The sequence below is a fragment of the Mizuhopecten yessoensis genome, unplaced genomic scaffold (assembly GCF_002113885.1).
Source record: "Mizuhopecten yessoensis strain PY_sf001 unplaced genomic scaffold, ASM211388v2 scaffold5099, whole genome shotgun sequence".
In the NCBI taxonomy this organism is placed as follows: domain Eukaryota; kingdom Metazoa; phylum Mollusca; class Bivalvia; order Pectinida; family Pectinidae; genus Mizuhopecten; species Mizuhopecten yessoensis.
Genome location: NW_018405879.1, coordinates 91,219 through 109,737, shown reverse-complemented (window position 1 = coordinate 109,737; position 18,519 = coordinate 91,219). Strand labels below are relative to the sequence as shown.

The window sequence follows — 18,519 nt, the reverse complement described above, 5'->3', positions numbered from 1 at the left end:
CTCGATAATCAAATCAGTGGAAAGTCCAGCCCAGTACCGATCACTTCTGCGTATTACATGGTGTCCTGTTTGGAAGGCCATGTGGATCAGAGGATGTTCACGTTCAAGTGCTTGCATAGTTTGGAGGTACATGTATGCGGACTTGGTGTAGAGATTGTGGCCGGATGCAGCGAAGAAAGGCATCATTTCTTGCACTGTCTGTAGGTGAAGATCCCAATTTCCTGTGCGTTCCGCTTTAATAAATTGTCGAAGGATGTCGATCATCTCCATGTACTGCATCCACAAAGTAGCTGTGCGAAGAGTTCCCATGGACGCTTTGTAAGAGTCCAGTACTTCTTTAATGCGGTCAAGTACATCATCTTCACATACGGTTCTTGTTGATATCTCTCCGTTCAACAGCATATCGTACATTCTTCCTGCCTCAGCTAGGTCATCATTCCTTTCATCCTCAAGAGATGAAACTATCGAATCGCCACTAGGCTCCGAATCCATGTCATCATCATTACTCGCTCTGGTAGAATCTGTGGTTTGGGCCTGTTGTATTTCTGCGAAATCCTCTGTATTGTCGTCTGTCTCCATGGAGGTATGGTTATCAATCGTTAAATCTGATACAGGGTCTTCTTCGCATGAGTGATGAGGCAGCGGGCACTGAAATGCGTTGGACAATATGATGGCATTTAATGCAGCATCTATTAGAAAATGTCCCCTGACAGCCCTTGCGACAGCTTTACCACTTAGCATGTGACTCACAGCGTTTGGAGCGTATACAGTTTCCAGCAGTTCCTGTAGGCCTCCTGAAGCACACCCCAGAAAGCTCATTTCCATGCGGAATCCACCGAGTCGTAGTACAATTGACCGTAAGATACTGGAAGGGGGTTCGCTTGTGATTATCATAAGAGCTTTCCAGTAGAGAGGCTGGTCAAATGTCAGGATGGGATGAGCACCGTGCCGTCTGGCTTCCTTGCTTACGAATTGTAGAGTCGAGTATATGCATGACATATCGCTGGGGTCCATGTCGATCATTGGCAGAAAGACAACTGACGATTTTCCCGGAAAATCGCCATCCTGTACCGCGTGCATCATCGCCGACCACCCATTATGGGACCGTAGAGTCCATGCGATTTTGGAAAGCAAGTCAAGTTTCCAGGTAGCGTCCTGCCTCGGAACCGCATGAATCTTCTCAAACACCAACGCTTCGAGTGGATTAGTGTGAAGTTTGAAGAAGTCTATGTTAATCTTCGCCAACGCAGTTACTTCATCCATTGTTACGGATATCCTCGGAACAGGTCGTTGGCGTGATACAGCTGGTGTGACACCAGCAATGATCCCCATTCCGTGGAAAGTGTTGTGGCCATCCAATGTCCTCAGGTTATGGTCAACATTGTCCGCAACGTACTGGATGGTGTGCTCCGGTGTGATTCCGTGGATATCAGTTCCCTGTGATGCAGCCGCACTGGTTTCAAACTTTTGTACCTCAGTATAGGATACACAAAAGCCAAGTCGATGCAATGTATCCACTAGGAATTTCGAGGCGAATTGATGATGCATTTGAATGCCAAGACCTAATTGGAGCGGGGCGATAAGGACTCTTGGACGTGTTGCTTGGACTATGGCCTGTCCAATTGATGCGATCTTAACCTGTGCGTCCAGGTCACAGAACAGCAACCGCAACAACATCTGTACACTAGCAGGAAGGTATTCAATGTTCTTTTCACCAGACGATATCTCTGACGATGATGGGTACACAACTTTCGAAGTATCCATAGACTTAATATCCCGTTTTATCAACTTCGCTGCTGTTTCGATAATACTTCTTTTTTCAGCCTCTGGGTCTTGATTCTGAGGTCGCTGATAAAAGTCACTAAGTATGTGAGATGCGGTAGCTTTAAACGTTATAATGTTGGGTTTTCCGTTTATTTCCGTGATGATAATGTCAGAGCCGAAATGTTTTACAAGTTTCCTCTTCATATGTGTTGGACTGTATGCCTCTTCTCCGCAACAGCCTTTCATGTGATCAACAAGGACTGCAATGGTGATCTGGTCTTCGGCATGCTCGCTTAGGAACTGTAGTACCCGTTGGAATCCGGACTCGTGAAGGTCGCTTGTTGGTCTTCCAGATGACTTGCGTCGTTTAGGTTTTTCGTTTGTGAAAAGCAACGGGATCTGGTAGTTGGTACGGAAGTTCACATTGCATAGCTGGTGGTAAACCGCATCGGCAGCGGGGAGATCACGAACGAACTCCAAACGTGCCTTTACTTCCTGTGCCCATTGATCATTTTTCCGGTCATCAAAGGCTTGTACCAAAGTCTCCTGGAACCTCATTGTCCGCACGGCATAGACATCGATCCCTCTCTTCTTATCAGAGGTCTTTGCAGGCTTTCCACATAAAATGCATATGTCGCAGAATCGTGTTTGGTGGTCTGTATTGGTGGAGCGTAAAGAGCGATGGCAAGAAGGGTCGTCTGTATCCCTAGCTTCCAATAGCCCAGCATCCCGCTTTATAATGTTCGCATTGCAGTATATACGCCTACACTCTGTGTGCACCACATCGCCAGCAGATGTATTGACGTTGGAATTGTCACGTGCCTTGCTGGCTTTGTTGATACCATTGCTGCCTTTTTCTCGAAGGGTAACTGTAGATTCCCCGTCTCTGACAGGCACTTTGCAAATTGCACAGCGGCTCATATTTCCTGCAATAAAAACATCACCACCATTAGTGTCTGCGTGGTGGTAATGTGGAATGTATATCACATATATAGCAAATGAAACTAATAGAGGTAAAGAGAAAACGGTTACATTGGAAGTAAAATGTAATTATAAGAAACAAAAAGCAAAAAGAAAGGTGTAAAAATAAAATATAAAAATACACACCTACCATACCTTTGTTGGCAACACTGATCATTCTGGAAGTCCGAAGACCATAGACGTCTGGTTTACACGACGGTTACTTGTTTACATTTTCCACAAAATCATATCAAAAAGAACATAATAAAAATTATAATACAAAAGATATAAAAACAAGATAATATAAATAAAATTAAATAAAACAGAAGTTGTATGATTATGAAACAAATAATAAAACACAATATTGATAATATGTTCTATTATACAGATTGCAGGTAAAAGCAGTTTGACAATATCGGATTGGGGATGGGCCATTTGATCGTATGTAGACCCCCAACCCCCCACCCCCCTATCCCCTTATCTATTTTTTTGGAATGATGGTGCTTGCAAACTTAAGTGGACAGGGAGATCTTTAGAGCTGGGTAAGTTCGGTCTATAATGGTTTTTTTAAGTAACGTATTCGCACTATTTTTTAGGAAAATGTCCTGTCTTCCATAAATAGTAAACAAAAACAAAAAACAAACCATTCCGTATCGTATTATATTGCTTTTGATGGTATCTCAAGCGTCTGTCCAATTAAATACCGTCAGGACCCTATATATATATAATTTGTGGTGTCGAACTTGCAGCCCCCCCCCCCCACGCTCCCATAAAAAGACTAAGTCAATAAGCGAATAAGCAATGTCATTTGTATGTGTTTAAATGTCACTTATAATTGCAATGACGTATATATACCTGCACAACAAACTGTTAAGTACATTTAATTACCATCTACATTATGTATGTCGTAGACCGGATCAAACCAGTGTGTACGGCAACTATAGGGTTCCATAGTTTTATTTTTCATACGGAATATACACTGGTCCAGTCATTCAAAAAATAATTTTAATCAAATAACCGTTTCTACACGGTTAAAATTAAATCGAACTCTGGTATAATAATTGTTTTGAACCCTGACATCACTTAGTTTGGTAAAATTTCAGTGTTTATGAACCTGTTGTACGGCACGGTTTTACGATTCGGGACTCGAGCAGACAACACTTTCCAACCAAGTCAAACACGTACACTCAGCATACACAATAACATTTTTATATCATGTTACATGTATATATACAGTGTAAGTGATCATTATATTTCAATGTCTGTCACCACTCACCATATTTACAACAGCTTTCTGTCAAGTCGTCATAAATAAGTCTGCTCACAGAATATAACAAACGTGCTTGCTGGTAGGATTTATCTCCCTTTGCACCTACGGCTACACATACGCGCAATATATTATCAACATATTTTTGCACACTTTAATCGGAAAATCCAATATGTTCCTCTATTTAGATTTTTCTAGACTTTTCGTATGTTTTAATTACATATATTCTGAGTGCAATCCAACAAGAATGGTCTTTGTTGGAATTAGGTGCGGGTCAAACTGTAGGCTGACTGGTCTACATGGGCATAAACAAGTCTTATATTTTTACATAGTTGGCCATGTAAGATTATAAGACTCATTCATGTCCAGGGGTGTAGGATAGGGAAATTCCACACGAGGGGTTTTCTGTTTGGTAATGCATTTGGACTGGCTACCATTTTGAAAATATCAATTTTTCCCCCGATCTTTTTTGACGAAAACAAATTTGTCAGCGAGACTTAGTATACCCCATATTAGCAATCAAAGTTTACGGAGAAAAAATATTCTCAACTTTTTAACGTGTACGATAAATATATCCTAAAAGGTTTAAATTTCGTCACGTTGCCTTTTCTGCATTGCGGCATCAGTGTTTTCCAAATTCGTGACGTCACGTCATTGTTGAGCCATTATGAGGTCGCGCCCACGTAAGATAGACTCGGCAAGCATGACTATCTTACATGACCGGATATGAGAGAAAGAGCTTTCCACATGATGGAAAGCCATTGTAAGATATCTTACCAGGGCAATAAGATGATGTCATGCTACAATAGCAATGAGGGTAGGTAATTTTAATCTATTTAGCTGACTATTTATTTCCCAGTTAAAGCACCGAATCAACAAAATTTTATAAACTGAAATAAAAAGCAATAAGGCTTTAAAAGAAAATTACATTAATTCCTAGCCTTGTTTAGATAACCTTACATCATTATTCAATGATCACAAAAGGGTTCTACAGATATGTAGCACAGTTTGATTGACTTAAAAACCAAATGTTAACAGGTATGAGGTTTCTTCTGATTGAGACCTTTTTATTTTTGTTTCTTGATACAGGTACATTTTATCTATCCCCCGCTTTCACCGAAACGAGGGATATTAATTTGGGTCCGTCTGTCTGTCTGTCATGCTTCTTTTCCATGCAATGACTACAACAAATGTTAACCGATTTTCTTAAAACTTAGTCACAGGGTTAAATAACTTAAGGGCTCAGCCAAGCTTGATGACTACTTTCAGCGGACCCCATTTGGCCCCTTGAATAACGAAAAACGTCATTATCTTCCATTTTTGTTCATTAACTCTCGCAAATAGTATCCGATTGTCTTCAAACTTAGTAACATGGTTCAACACATTAAGGGCTCGGCCAAGTTTAATTTGACAACCACTTTAATCGGACTCCATTTGGCAGTCATTATCTGCAGTTTCCGCTTAATAACTCGAGCAAATATTAATTAAGGCTTTTTTTTCTTTGATATTTCACTTTTGGAATATATACATGTAGATGTGACATCTGATTGTATGGTTGATGTAGCCATTTATTTGTAGATATCTGACAACAAGGGATTGACATATATATTTGTACATATCTGACAACAATGGATTGACATATATATTTGCAGATAACTGACAAAGGATTGACACATATACTTGTACATATCTGACAACAAGGTATTGACATATATATGTGTGGATATCTGACAAGGGATTGACATATCTATTTGTAGATATCTGACTACAAAGGATTGACATATATATTTGTAGATATCCGACAACAAGGGATTGACATATATATTTGTAGATATCTGACTACAAAGGATTGACATATATATTTGTAGATAACTGACAAAGGATTGACATATATACTTGTACATATCTGACAACAAGGGATTGACATATATATGTGTAGATATCTGACTACAAAGGATTGACATATATATCTGTAGATATCTGACAACAAGGAATTGACATATATATGTGTAGATATCTGACTACAAAGGATTGACATATATATTTGTAGATATCTGACAACAAGGGATTGACATATCTATGTGTAGATCACTGACTACAAAGGATTGACATATATATTTGTAGATATATGACAACAAGGGATTGACATATATATTTGTAGATATATGACAACAAGGGATTGACATATATATTTGTAGATATCTGTCAACAAGGGATTGACACATATATATTTGTAGATATCTGACAACAAAGGATTGACATATATATTTGTTGATATCTGACTACAAAGGATTGACACATATATTTGTAGATAACTGACAAAGGATTGACATATATATTTGTTGATATCTGACTACAAGGGATTGACATATATATGTGTAGATGTCTGACTACAAAGGATTGACATATATATCCGTAGATATCTGACAACAAGGAATTGACGTATATATGTGTAGATATCTGACTACAAAGGTTTGACATATATATGTGTAGATATCTCACTACAAAGGATTGACATATATATGCGTAGATATCTGACTACAAAGGATTGTCATATATATGTGTAGATATCTGACAAGAGATTGACATATATATTTGTAGATATCTGACTCCAAGGGATTGACATATATATTTGTAGATATCTGTCAACAAGGGATTGACACATATATATTTGTAGATATCTGACAACAAAGGATTGACATATATATTTGTTGATATCTGACTACAAAGGATTGACACATATATTTGTAGATAACTGACAAAGGATTGACATATATATTTGTAGATAACTGACAAAGGATTGACATATATATTTGTAGATATCTGACTACAAAGAATTGACATATATATGTGTAGATATCTGAAAAGGGATTGACATATATATTTGTAGATATCTGTCAACAAGGGATTGACACATATATATTTGTAGATATCTGACAACAAGGGATTGACATATATATATTTGTAGATATCTGACTACAAGGGATTGACATATATATGTGTAGATATCTGACAACAAGGGATTGACATATATATTTGTAGATATCTGACTACAAAGGATTGACATATATATTTGTAGATATCTGACTACTACAAAGGATTGATATATATATTTGTAGATATCTTACTACAAAGGATTGACATATATATTTGTAGATATCCGACTACGAGTGCGTGCAGAAGTTGCTCTACAGGAGAGTACTTTAGAGGGGAATGTTTTCTCCAACAAGCCTACAGTGGTAGAACGGCAGTGTGAGAAGTTCATGCAGGCCAACACAGTCCTCAAGTCACATGACCTTGGCTCTATCGTGTGTGACATTAAGTTCTCAGATCTGACCTACCTAGATGCTTTTTGGCGAGACTACATCAATGGATCACTGTTGGAAGCCCTGAAGGGTGTATTTCTCACAGGTAATAAAACCATCCATAAGAATTATATCGAAAAGATTTAAGTTTAACTGGTATGAAGTGCCTGAGAGCTGCTACAGTCGTGTGGTGTGCAATGTCCATCATTTGTCGGGCATGCTGGCTGAATGAGAAGACATAATAGTAATTTGACCACAAGTATGCAGCTTATTAGGAATCAGCCTGTTGTACTTAGGTAATTGGTACTTTGGTTATTAGCCTGCAGTCACAGGATGATGAGAATTAGCCAGTAGCATTCTCAAATGTAGAGCTACTACGTTAGATAAAATAAATGACCTTGACTCATTTTCAAGGTCACATGGATCTTATATGGATAAACCTTTGTTGATATTTGGCCAGCTGAATGCTTGGATAAAGGGCAAACAAGTTAGTTTCACAAAATAACCTTCAAGGTCACAGGGGCAAATTTATTGACTAACAGGTAATCATATAATCTTTGAGATGACCAGGAGTCATAGGTAATGATAGGACTGTATTTAGTCCATTTCAATCAATTTGGCCTTCGTCCACTTTTAGGGTTGTAAGTGTGCGATTAATACCAGGTGAGTGATGCAGGCCCATTGGGCCTCTTGTATATGAAAATATCACTTTTGGGTACATTTAAATCAAGACCCTGAATCAACCCAAGGCCTGAGGGCAGGGCCCAAAACGGTCAAATTGGCTAAAATTTGTACAATCTTCTTCTTGTGCTAGAATCAAAGCCTCTTCATGGATGGAATGGTTCTTAGATACAAAATGAAAATGATGAATTGCATTACCCTGGGTTATCCATTCCTACATTGAAGGAGGTAAAGTTTGTCAAAGTTGATATAGGGAAAAAAACATTTTCAGGTATATTTTGCAGATTTTCAGTAGAAAAAGCTTTGTTTAAATTATTGCATTTTGATAGTGTTGAAAGTCCTAAGGTGTTATATAAATTGTGAATTTCACCATTCCTGGGTCAACACTTCCTCCCAGGGGTGGTGGTTAAAATTTACAATATTTTATTATTTTACTGTTTTCTGACAATATCCAACTATATATCATGTAGTGACAGTGTTGATATAGCCCAGTAGAATCTGGGAGGAAAGGCTACCAAGTTCGTTTAAATTAATAACCTTGACACCCTTTCAAGGTCACATGGATGAAATGCCTTTAAACAACTTCTCAATACCTGAAAGGCACAGGGTGATGATATCTGGCTAGTAGCATACTGGGAGGAACTGCTACTAAGTTTTTTTCAATAAATACTATGACTTTTTTTCATGGTCACAGGGGTCACATGTTAAAAAAAATCTGAAAACAACATTTTCTCAATAACCAAATGGCCTAGAGTGATGATATATGACCAGCAACATGCTGGGATACTTGCACCACTAATGGTGTTGGTGCTGGGACTTAGCTTTAATGGCCATTTATCTTGGTAAAAAACCAATGACCTCCATGACCATTCAGAAATCTGTCTGCATTCTCAAACTTCTTTGAGATTGCAGTTCTAGGTTTTACTTCAATTAGATATAGGCCCTCACAGATTATGTCATTTTGAACTCTTTGCACTATATGTAGGTTATACCTTTATGATATTTTCTTTGTATGACCTTCTTACTTTACCTGACATCCTTGTAATTTTGCAGAGTCCCTGAAGCAGGCGGTTGGACACGAGGCCATAAAACTCCTGGTCAATGTTGATGAAGATGACTACGAAGCTGGCCGAGTCAAACTACTCAATAATTTCAAGAACTGAAGTATTATCACTTCCAGGGTTAAGTGTACAGGACTGACATGTTTTATTGCTGTATATGGACTGACATGTATTATTGCTGTATATGGACCGACATGTATTATTGCAGTATATGGACTGACATGTTTTATTGCTGTATATGGACTGACATGTATTTTTGCTGTATATGGACTGACATGTATTATTGCTGTATATGGACTGACATGTTTTATTGCTGTATATAGACTGACATGTATTATTGCTGTATATGGACAGACATGTATTATTGCTGTATATGGACTGACATGTTTTATTGCTGTATATGGACTGACATGTATTATTGCTGTATATGGACTGACATGTTTTATTGCTGTATATGGAGATCATGCTTTGGCTGAGTGATGTCTTTAATAAATTATTTATGTCCACCAGACAGATTGGGGAGATCTGTTTTGTGTTTTCTTCTGTTCATAATGGATGTATTATGGTACGGGGAGCGAGCGTCCATTGGTTCACACTTTGGATTCTGCAAGATCCCTTGCTTAAATATTGTTTGATTTTGATGAAATTTGTAATTATGTACATGTAGACTGAGGCTAAGTTGCATAAAATCTGTGCATAAACAATTAGCATACTGTGTCCTGATTGGTCAATTTCCACACTTTAATTTCCACAAGATAACTTGCTTAAGTTACTAGCTCACCTAACAAGTATGCCTAGAGTGATGATATTTAGTCAGTGGCATACCGAGATGAAGGGATGCCTGGTTTGTTCAAATGAATGACCTTGACCCCATTTCAAGAACACTGGGGTCAAGTATGTTAAAATCTTCAAAAATCTACTTTTAAGTTCACTGGGGTCAAATGATGTTAAAAAACAACTTCTAATTAATAAGCAGAAGGCAAGTAGCAGGCTTGGCAGGACTACCAAACTTGTTCAAATAAATGACCTTCACCTATTTTCAGTATGTATAATACCTATACAAAATGTCTACCCTAATTTGGAGATATTGATGCAAGGGTTCACATAAGTGTCAAAGGTGAAGAACATGGACTATTTCAATTTTAGGTAAAAAAGATTCCTGCATAACAATTCTAATGTCGTTTTGGCAATAATCAGGATTTTCAGCACATTATAATCTGATTTGTGTGTAACCTTGACCTTTTACCTTGAGTTTCCACTTTGGAACTTCAATTTTATTTTATAAAAACACTCGTGCAAGAAGTTGACCATATTTGAGATAACCAGCAATTGAAATTAATTTTACTGGGTAGTATCTTTTAGTCTGATGAGTCCTTGACCTTGTGATCTTGGCATTATATAAAAATATCTCAGTTATTGAAGATATTTGGCAATTTGAATATATTTTAGACTAATGTTCGAGTCCTCTTTGCCTAACAGACACTCAAAATCAATCAAAGATAGTAATATTTTAATGGGAAAAGTTGCCAGACAGATGTCTGAGGGATGACAGACAGATGACAAAGGGACAGAGGATGCAACACAAGGTCACAGGTCCTTTGGAAAAGGTGAGGTTAAAAACCAATGGGCCTGAATCACTCACCTGGTATTAATTCAAAATAATCTATTAAAAGATTTAAACATGTGACACATTTGACCTTGAAAGTCAAACAAGGACATGAAATTGAACAGACTTTATAGCCTTTCATACCAGCATGTCTCTGGCCAAATATCATTACCCTGGACCTTTAGATTATTCTGAAGTTGTTTAAAGATTTCAACATATTTGACCTCTGTGACCTTGCAAATGGGTGGAGGTCATTCATTTGAACCAACTTGGTAACCCTTCATCCCAGCATGCTTCAGGCCAAATATCATCACCCACGGCCTTTTGGTTATTGAGAAGAAGTCGTTTGAAGATTTTAACACATTTGACCGCTGTGACCTTGAAAGTGTTGACGACGGACGGACGCTGCACCACAGCATAAGTTCACTTGCACTTCAGGCAGGTAAGCTAAAAATGAGCAGGATCAAAATATTAATTGCAGGTGCATAACTTCAAGGGTGATTACTGCATCATTAATGTTTTGTGAAAATCGGCTGAGAACTGCAGGTGTTGTACAGATAAGATTATGTCAAAATATTGTGGCTGCAATCCTTGTGCCGAACCAGTAGCATTATAAGACAAGAGGCCCAATGGGCCTGAATCGCTCACCTGGAAATTAATCTCACAAATAATCTTTAAAGTGGACTAAAATACAGCTACAGGCAAATATCATCATCCTTAGCCTTTTGCTTATTAAGAGGTCATTTAAAGGTTTTAAACATATTTGACCCCTGTGACCTTTAATATATGTTGAGGTCATTCGTTTGAATAAACTTGGTAGTTCTTCATCCTAGCATGCTACTGGCCAAACAGCATCATCCTAGGACTTCTGGTTATTAGCTCACCTGGCCCGAAGGGCCAAGTGAGCTTATGGCATGGTGCGTCCGTCCGGCGTCCGTCCGGCGTCCGTCCGGCGTCAACTTTTTACTTTAAACAACTTCTTCTCAGTAACCAAAAGGCCTAGGGTGATGATATTTGGCCAGAAGCATGCTTGGATGAAGGGCTACCAAGTTTGTTCAAATAAATGACCTTCATCAATTTTCAAGGTCACAGGGGTCAAATATGTTAAAATCTTTAAACAACTTCTTCTGAATAACCAAGAGGCCTAGGATGATGATATTTGGCCAGTAACATGCTTGAATTAAGGGCTTCCAAGTTTGTTCAAATAAATGACCTTGCCTTATATTCAAGGTCACAGGGGTCAAATATGTTAAAATCTTTTAAACAACTTCTTCTGAATAACCAAGAGGCCTAGGGTGATGATATTTGGCCAGTAATATGCTGGGATGAAGGGCCGCCAGGATTTTTCAAATAAATGACCTTGACTTATATTCAAGGTCACAGGGGTCAAATATGTTAAAAACATTTAAACAATTTCTACTGAATAACCAAGAGGCCTAGGTTGATGATAGTTGGCCAGTAAAATGCTGGGATGAAGGGCTACCAAGTTTGTTCAAATAAATAGGGGTCAAATATGTATAAAACCTTTAAACAACTTTTTCTGAATAACCGAGAGGCCTACGGTGATGATATTTGGGCAGTAATATGCTGGGATGAAGGGCTACCTATTTTGTTCAAATAAATGACCTTGACCTACTTTCAAGGTCACAGAGGGCAAATATGTTTTAAACATTTAAACAACTTCTTCTGAATAACCGATAGGCCTAGGGTGATGATATTTGGCTAGTAGCATGCTGGGATGAAGGGCTATAAAGTTTGTTCAAATGAATGACCTTCATCTTTTTTCAAGGTCACAGGGTCAAATATATTCTTAACCTTTAAACAACTTCTTCTGAATAACCAAGAGGCCTAGGATAATGTCGGTAACATGCTGAGATGAAGGACTACCAAGTTCAAATGAATGACCTTGACATATATATTTTAAGGTCACAGGGGTCAAATATGTTTAAAACCATTGAATGACTTCTTCTTAATAAGCAAAAGGCCAAGGGTGATGATATTTGGCCATTAACATGCTGGGATGAAGGACTACCAAGTGAATGACCTTCGCCCATATTCAAGGTCACAGTGTTTAAATCTTAAAATGATTTGTTCTGTATAACCAAAAGGTCCAGGGTAATGATATTTTTTCCAGAAGCATGCTGTGTTGGAAGACTATAAACTCTGTTCAACCTAATATTATAATGTCCTTGTTCGACATTCAAGGTCACAGGTGTCTTATGTTTAAATCTTTTAATAGGTTCTTATGAATGAAACACTGATATTTTGCCTGTAACTGTATTTTAGTCCACTTTTAAGATTACATGTGTGATATTAATACCAGGTGAGCGATGCAGGCCCATTGGGCCTCTTGTTGAAATGATGTTGTTTAAAGGTTTTAAACATATTTGACCATTGTGACCTTGAATAATTGTCAAGGTCATTCATTTTAACAAACGTGGTAGCGCTTCATCCCAGCATGCTACAGGCCAAATATTATAACCCTCAGCCTCTTTGTTATTAAGAAGTAGTTTTAAAGGTTTTAAACATGTTTGACCCCTGTGACCTTGAAAATGGGTGAAGGTCATTTGTTTGAACAAACTCGGTAGCCCTTCATCCCAGCCCTTCATCATGGCATAAGCTCCTTTGCGCAGGTGAGCTAAAAACAACAGAGAACAGATGATGGGTAGAGGCTAAGCTCACTTAAGATCCTTTGGCCAGGTGAGTTAGGAAATACTTTAACACAGTAGCTGCATCTAAATATATGCTAATCTACACAAACAAGAGATCATGGAGGGATCTGCCAACCATTTACTATCTCCATTAGTTCTTTGTCAGTTTGATCAATCTCTTCTTTTCTCTTATCTGTTTGATCGAGTCATGTCAACTCTGTGTGAAAACAGGTTGCTAGCCTCAGTGTTTATTTTACTGTTTTCCATGTGTATCCCTTTATTGCCATCCTAGTGTAACTAAAGGTACTGCTATTCTATCGCTGTATGTAGCGGCTATCACTGGCTCAGTCTATTTGTTTTACATAGGTGTTTATTTTTGAGACGACAGGATTTTAGGGAGTAGCTGGAAGAGGTTCCGAGCTCACTGCGCATACGTCATAGATTAAGCCAATCAGAATGAGTGTCCGATACATGTTACATAGGGCCAGGAGGCTGGGGTATAAAAGGGGAGGTACGGGAAAAATCAGGGACGCGGTGGCCAGAAGGCCGTCTATACCAGGAGGGGGAAACCCCTCCACCGAGGCGCTGAAAACAGTGCTACCGATGTACTGAAGTACACTCACGTTATGGAAAGCTTAAAACTTGTTATAGCTTAATGTATGTCAGTGTTCCAGGGAGGGGGTGGTTTTCCCCACAGAATAGTTTAAATTACCTTTAGGCCATATTTTACCATGTGGGGGCTAATACATAATAGGTTCACTACACTTCAGTCACTAGGTTTTGTTCAGTCTTTTTATACTGGATACTGTTGTTAATGTACGTATTGTTTGCCATGTTTTGATTAACGGCTAGCTTAGCCGTGAGATAATAAATAAATGTGAGTTAACTTTGAAACAAGGTGTTGATTGGTTTATAACTCGGACCTGTGTCTGACTGTTCAGACAGATGCAGCGGGGACATTCTTGGGGATTGCCGCAGGTCAGTTCGTTGGTAGTTTTGGGGAAAACCGAAATTACTATACGATCACTTTCATCTACCAACGCAGGACAGGCTCTCCCCACGCATGTCCTATTACAACAGTAAATGCACCTTGAGGTAAATTTTGATTTAAACTTAATACTGCTGTGTATAAAAGACAACCTTCAAAGTGAGTTTGTCATTTCACATATTTACTAGTACAGTACTTAATGTGAAAGAAATAGAACAGATCATTAATATACAGGAAAGATCTGTTAAATTCTTCCTTCGGCCATTTAGTTTTGCTGTGATCACTCAAAATAAAACATGCATAACTAAGGATCAAGGGGAATCTATGTAAATAAGTACTTCCTTAGAATAGCAATTACAAACCTTCAATGTCAAAAATCAAAGACAGCCATTTAGCTTTTATGATCACATTTAAAAATATACATGCACAACAAGGGACCAAGGGGAATCTACATACAAAATTTGAGAAAGATCCCTCCAGTACTTCCGGAGAAATAACGATAACAAACGGCCATTTAGTTTTTATGATTAGTTCTAAAAGTAAACATGCACAACTAGGGATCAAGGGGTACATACATATGAAATTTGAGAAAAATCCCTTTGGTACTTCCTGAGAAATAGCGATAACAAGAATTGTTTAAGAACAGACCACGGACCATGGACGAAGGGCGATTTGAATAGCCCACCATCAGATGATAATTAAAAGTGACCACCTAATTCATGTATCAATAATCAGGATTTATAGCTGGTTCAATTTTTTTCACAACAGCAATAACCAGATGATGTCAACAAGTCAGGATTATACACCCAAGTTAGGATGTAGCATACAACACAACTTTGAATGGGTACAGAGTGCTATAATATTGCTATATCCCTTTAGGAATCATCTCAGTGTATTAAGGTAAGTGCAAACATGAACACTTGTATTTTAAATGCCGCAAAGTGATGACAAACATATTGAGTTTACAAACATATTTAACTGTGTAATCAAGCAATTCTAGGTACCCGGACAAAACAATTTCTTCTTCAGCTTATACATAGAACATTTCTTCTTAAACAAGTCACTGAATTCAAATTCAGCATCAACCACACGTGTTTCATAGAGTGACCATTATATCAGGCAGCACTTAAATCATATGTTACACATGTACAGATAACAGTCTTCATCATGTGACATCAATTAAGTGATGTTAGCATAGGATTTAGGTCATTTAGCATCCACAACATGTGTTCCATAAAATGTCATCGAACACGGTTACCAAGACTTAACATTTTCCTTGAGGTGCACGGATGGATGGACAATTTCTATATCCCCCATCAACTTCATTGATCGGAGGAGAAAAAGAAATAATGACACATCAATTTTAATCTCCTTTTTTCCACTGCAATAACTCAACTTTAAGATATAACAGAAATATTGTTTAACCTCCAAAGTAGAACAAGGCATTTGTCTCCTGAAAATGTATTTTGTATCATGGAGAAAACAGTCTGCTGCACTTAACTGTATAAATTGCAAGTTAAGGAGCTCCTATTACAATAGTGAAGTTGACTTTCGTATATTTATTAAAATTAATCGGCCAATAAATAATCTCATTACCTCTTCTTCATCTTGGTGCTTTACTTGTAAATAAATTCATTTAATGAAACAAAATCTGAGAACATTTTACAAAAAATGTTTCCAAGGAGATAATTAAGAAATAAAAAGAATTCGAGCTGTGTCCCATATCATAACTGTATGCAAAATCATGTCTAGGAAATTATTCATAAGGAACAAACTCTGGATAAAATTTCACACAAACAAGAAAATGTCAGCAGTGTTCATCTCTCCTGGCTATGTGATGCTGATCTCCATCACGTTGAAAATCTAACATTCATTGAAGGCTTGCGTTCCCTGTGCACTCGATTTGAAGTTGTAGGTCCTTTAGGAGCTGGGAATTTTACACTGCAATGATATAAAATGGTTACAATTAAGAAATTTTCAATATGCCTTTTATAGAAAGAACTGTATTGCATTTCCTGATTCAAGGCTTTTTTGGGGGCCAAAATGCAGAGCCGAATTATGGCCCCTTTTCAATGTACAATATATTATTGTGTTTTTTTAAACAAATCTTTATAAAATGGCCAAATTAAAAAAATCAAATTGTTACATTTTCATTCTGTTTTCAGAATACAATACAACTTTGAACATCTGAAATGAAATAATATTAGATAAATAAGAAGGCTTTGTCTTTCTAATGATACACCTTGTATTTTTAAAGAAATTACCTTGAGAAGATTACCATACAGCTGGCTCTTTGAATAGGTTAAACAAGTGTTGCATGTTGTTGTTTTTATACAAATTGAGCTGATCTGTTTGTAATTGTTCTCGATTGACTGCCAACACAGCAAATAATTTACCCAACTGATGTTGGTATGGAGCATGGGTGTATTATCTTTAGTATCCCTCTAGCATAAGGGGAGGGAGGTCTCTGTTTATACAAAATTGATCCCCTTGGACCAAAATTCTTCCAGGAACCCCAGGACCAATCCTGGTATAATATAAGGTTATATAGGGTGAGGATGGACCCGAAGGCAAATTATGGTAGCATGGATGTATTTATATTTAAATGATGTTGAACATATATATCAATAATGTTTATTGGATGGAGATCTCAAGCAATTCCAATTTATGACCTAAATGCCCTATTAGACCCCTCTCCTGGGGTGAGGACAGAAATCTGGACTAATTCTATTGATGAATCATCTTCGCTAGCCAAGTGTTCACTTCGTATACACTCCATGTAAGTGTAAATGTGTTTTCATCTCTCCTTCCTTCTGCTCCCAAGGGGCCACACTCTTCAGTTATACAAACTTAGACCTTGTCATTAATATAGGAGAGGCCCATGGACCTTAATGGTCACCTGAGATGTAACACAATTGCTATTTGTGAAGTGGCAAAAGCAAATACTTTGTAGTCCAAATATGACAATCATAACACCAGTCAATTGATACTTACGAATGAAGAAAATAAGCAAAATGTACCCAAAAGTATTATTTTTCTAGATAATCTATAGTATACTTTACCCCCTCCCCAGGGGTGGATTGGTTGACCAGGAGTTTATGAAATTCACAGTTTTGATAAAGCCCATAATTAACAAGAACACTGACAGGTCAGTAAGGGCCCCGTCTTGTGGCAATATATCCCCCAAAATCATCAAGAAGCAATCTGCCCATATAGCTGAGCTTGACGCTTGACATTTGGACTTCAAAAAGAATCGCAAGGAAGCAAAATATACATTTCACATGTACTATGATATATGTGAGTCTTGTTTCCTTCCACCTCCATATTTGCTGGTCTAACAGAAATGTAAATACTGGTGCAATACTCATTTGTTAGCTTTGATTTGTTTTATTTCAACTTATATACCTCCTCCATCAAGAGCCAGGGTCAAAGTCAGAGATCCACCTTGTCTTTGACCTTTGGACCCAAATGACCTTGACCATTAACCCAGTGACCCTGATCTTTGGTCAGTTGACTTATTCTTTAATTCCGACCAACTTTGCTTCTTGATATCATAACAAAATGTTCATCGGTGAAAAATACAAAACTTGACCTTGACCCTTTGGGCCCCGTAACTTGGACCTAAGGTCAGTTGACTCTGTGTTAAGTTCTGAATAACATTGCTTCATAATGTCATAACAATATGTTCATCAGGGAAAATGTACAAAATTTAACCTTGACTTTTGACCCAATGACCTTGACCTTTGGTCAGTTGACTCCTTGTTTAATTCTGATCAACTTTGCTTCATCATGTCATAACAAAATGTTCATCAGTGAAAGATGCAAAATTTGACCTTGACCTTTGAATCTAATGACTTTGACCTTTGACCTCGACTTTTTACCTCAGTGTGTCTCTTTGTTTAATTTTGAACAACTTTGTTTCATAATATCATAGCGAAATGTTCACCAGTGAAAAGCTACAAAATTTTACCTTGACCCCTGACCTGATGACCTTGACCTTTGGTCAGTTGACTCCTTGTTTAATTCTGAATAACATTGCTTCATAATGTCATAACAAAATGTTCATCAGTGAAAAGGTACAAAATTGAATCTTGACTTTTGACCCAATGACCTTGACCTTTGGTCAGTTGACTCCTTGTTTAATTCTGATCAACTTTGCTTCATCATGTCATAACAAAATGTTCATCAGTGAAAGATGCAAAATTTGACCTTGACCTTTGAATCTAATGACTTTGA

At 37.6% G+C, this 18,519-nt stretch overlaps 2 protein-coding genes across 3 annotated transcripts in view; one reads left to right on the top strand and one right to left on the bottom strand.

Moving 5' to 3' along the window:
* Positions 1-10,729, top strand: part of LOC110450202 (polycystic kidney disease protein 1-like 3) — a 40,046-nt gene extending 29,317 nt beyond the window's left edge. Inside the window, exons 5-6 of the mRNA XM_021497521.1 lie at positions 7,148-7,402; positions 9,031-10,729. Of these exons, the coding sequence (XP_021353196.1) occupies positions 7,148-7,402; positions 9,031-9,140 (365 nt within the window). The 3' untranslated portion in view covers positions 9,141-10,729. The remainder of the gene's footprint in view (positions 1-7,147; positions 7,403-9,030) is intronic.
* A 4,270-nt stretch (positions 10,730-14,999) lies between these two features.
* Positions 15,000-18,519, bottom strand: part of LOC110450199 — a 66,245-nt gene continuing 62,725 nt past the window's right edge. For both annotated transcript variants that reach the window (XM_021497516.1, XM_021497517.1), the window contains one exon: positions 15,000-16,224. In XM_021497516.1, coding sequence (XP_021353191.1) covers positions 16,134-16,224 — 91 coding nt within the window. In that variant the 3' untranslated portion in view covers positions 15,000-16,133. The remainder of the gene's footprint in view (positions 16,225-18,519) is intronic.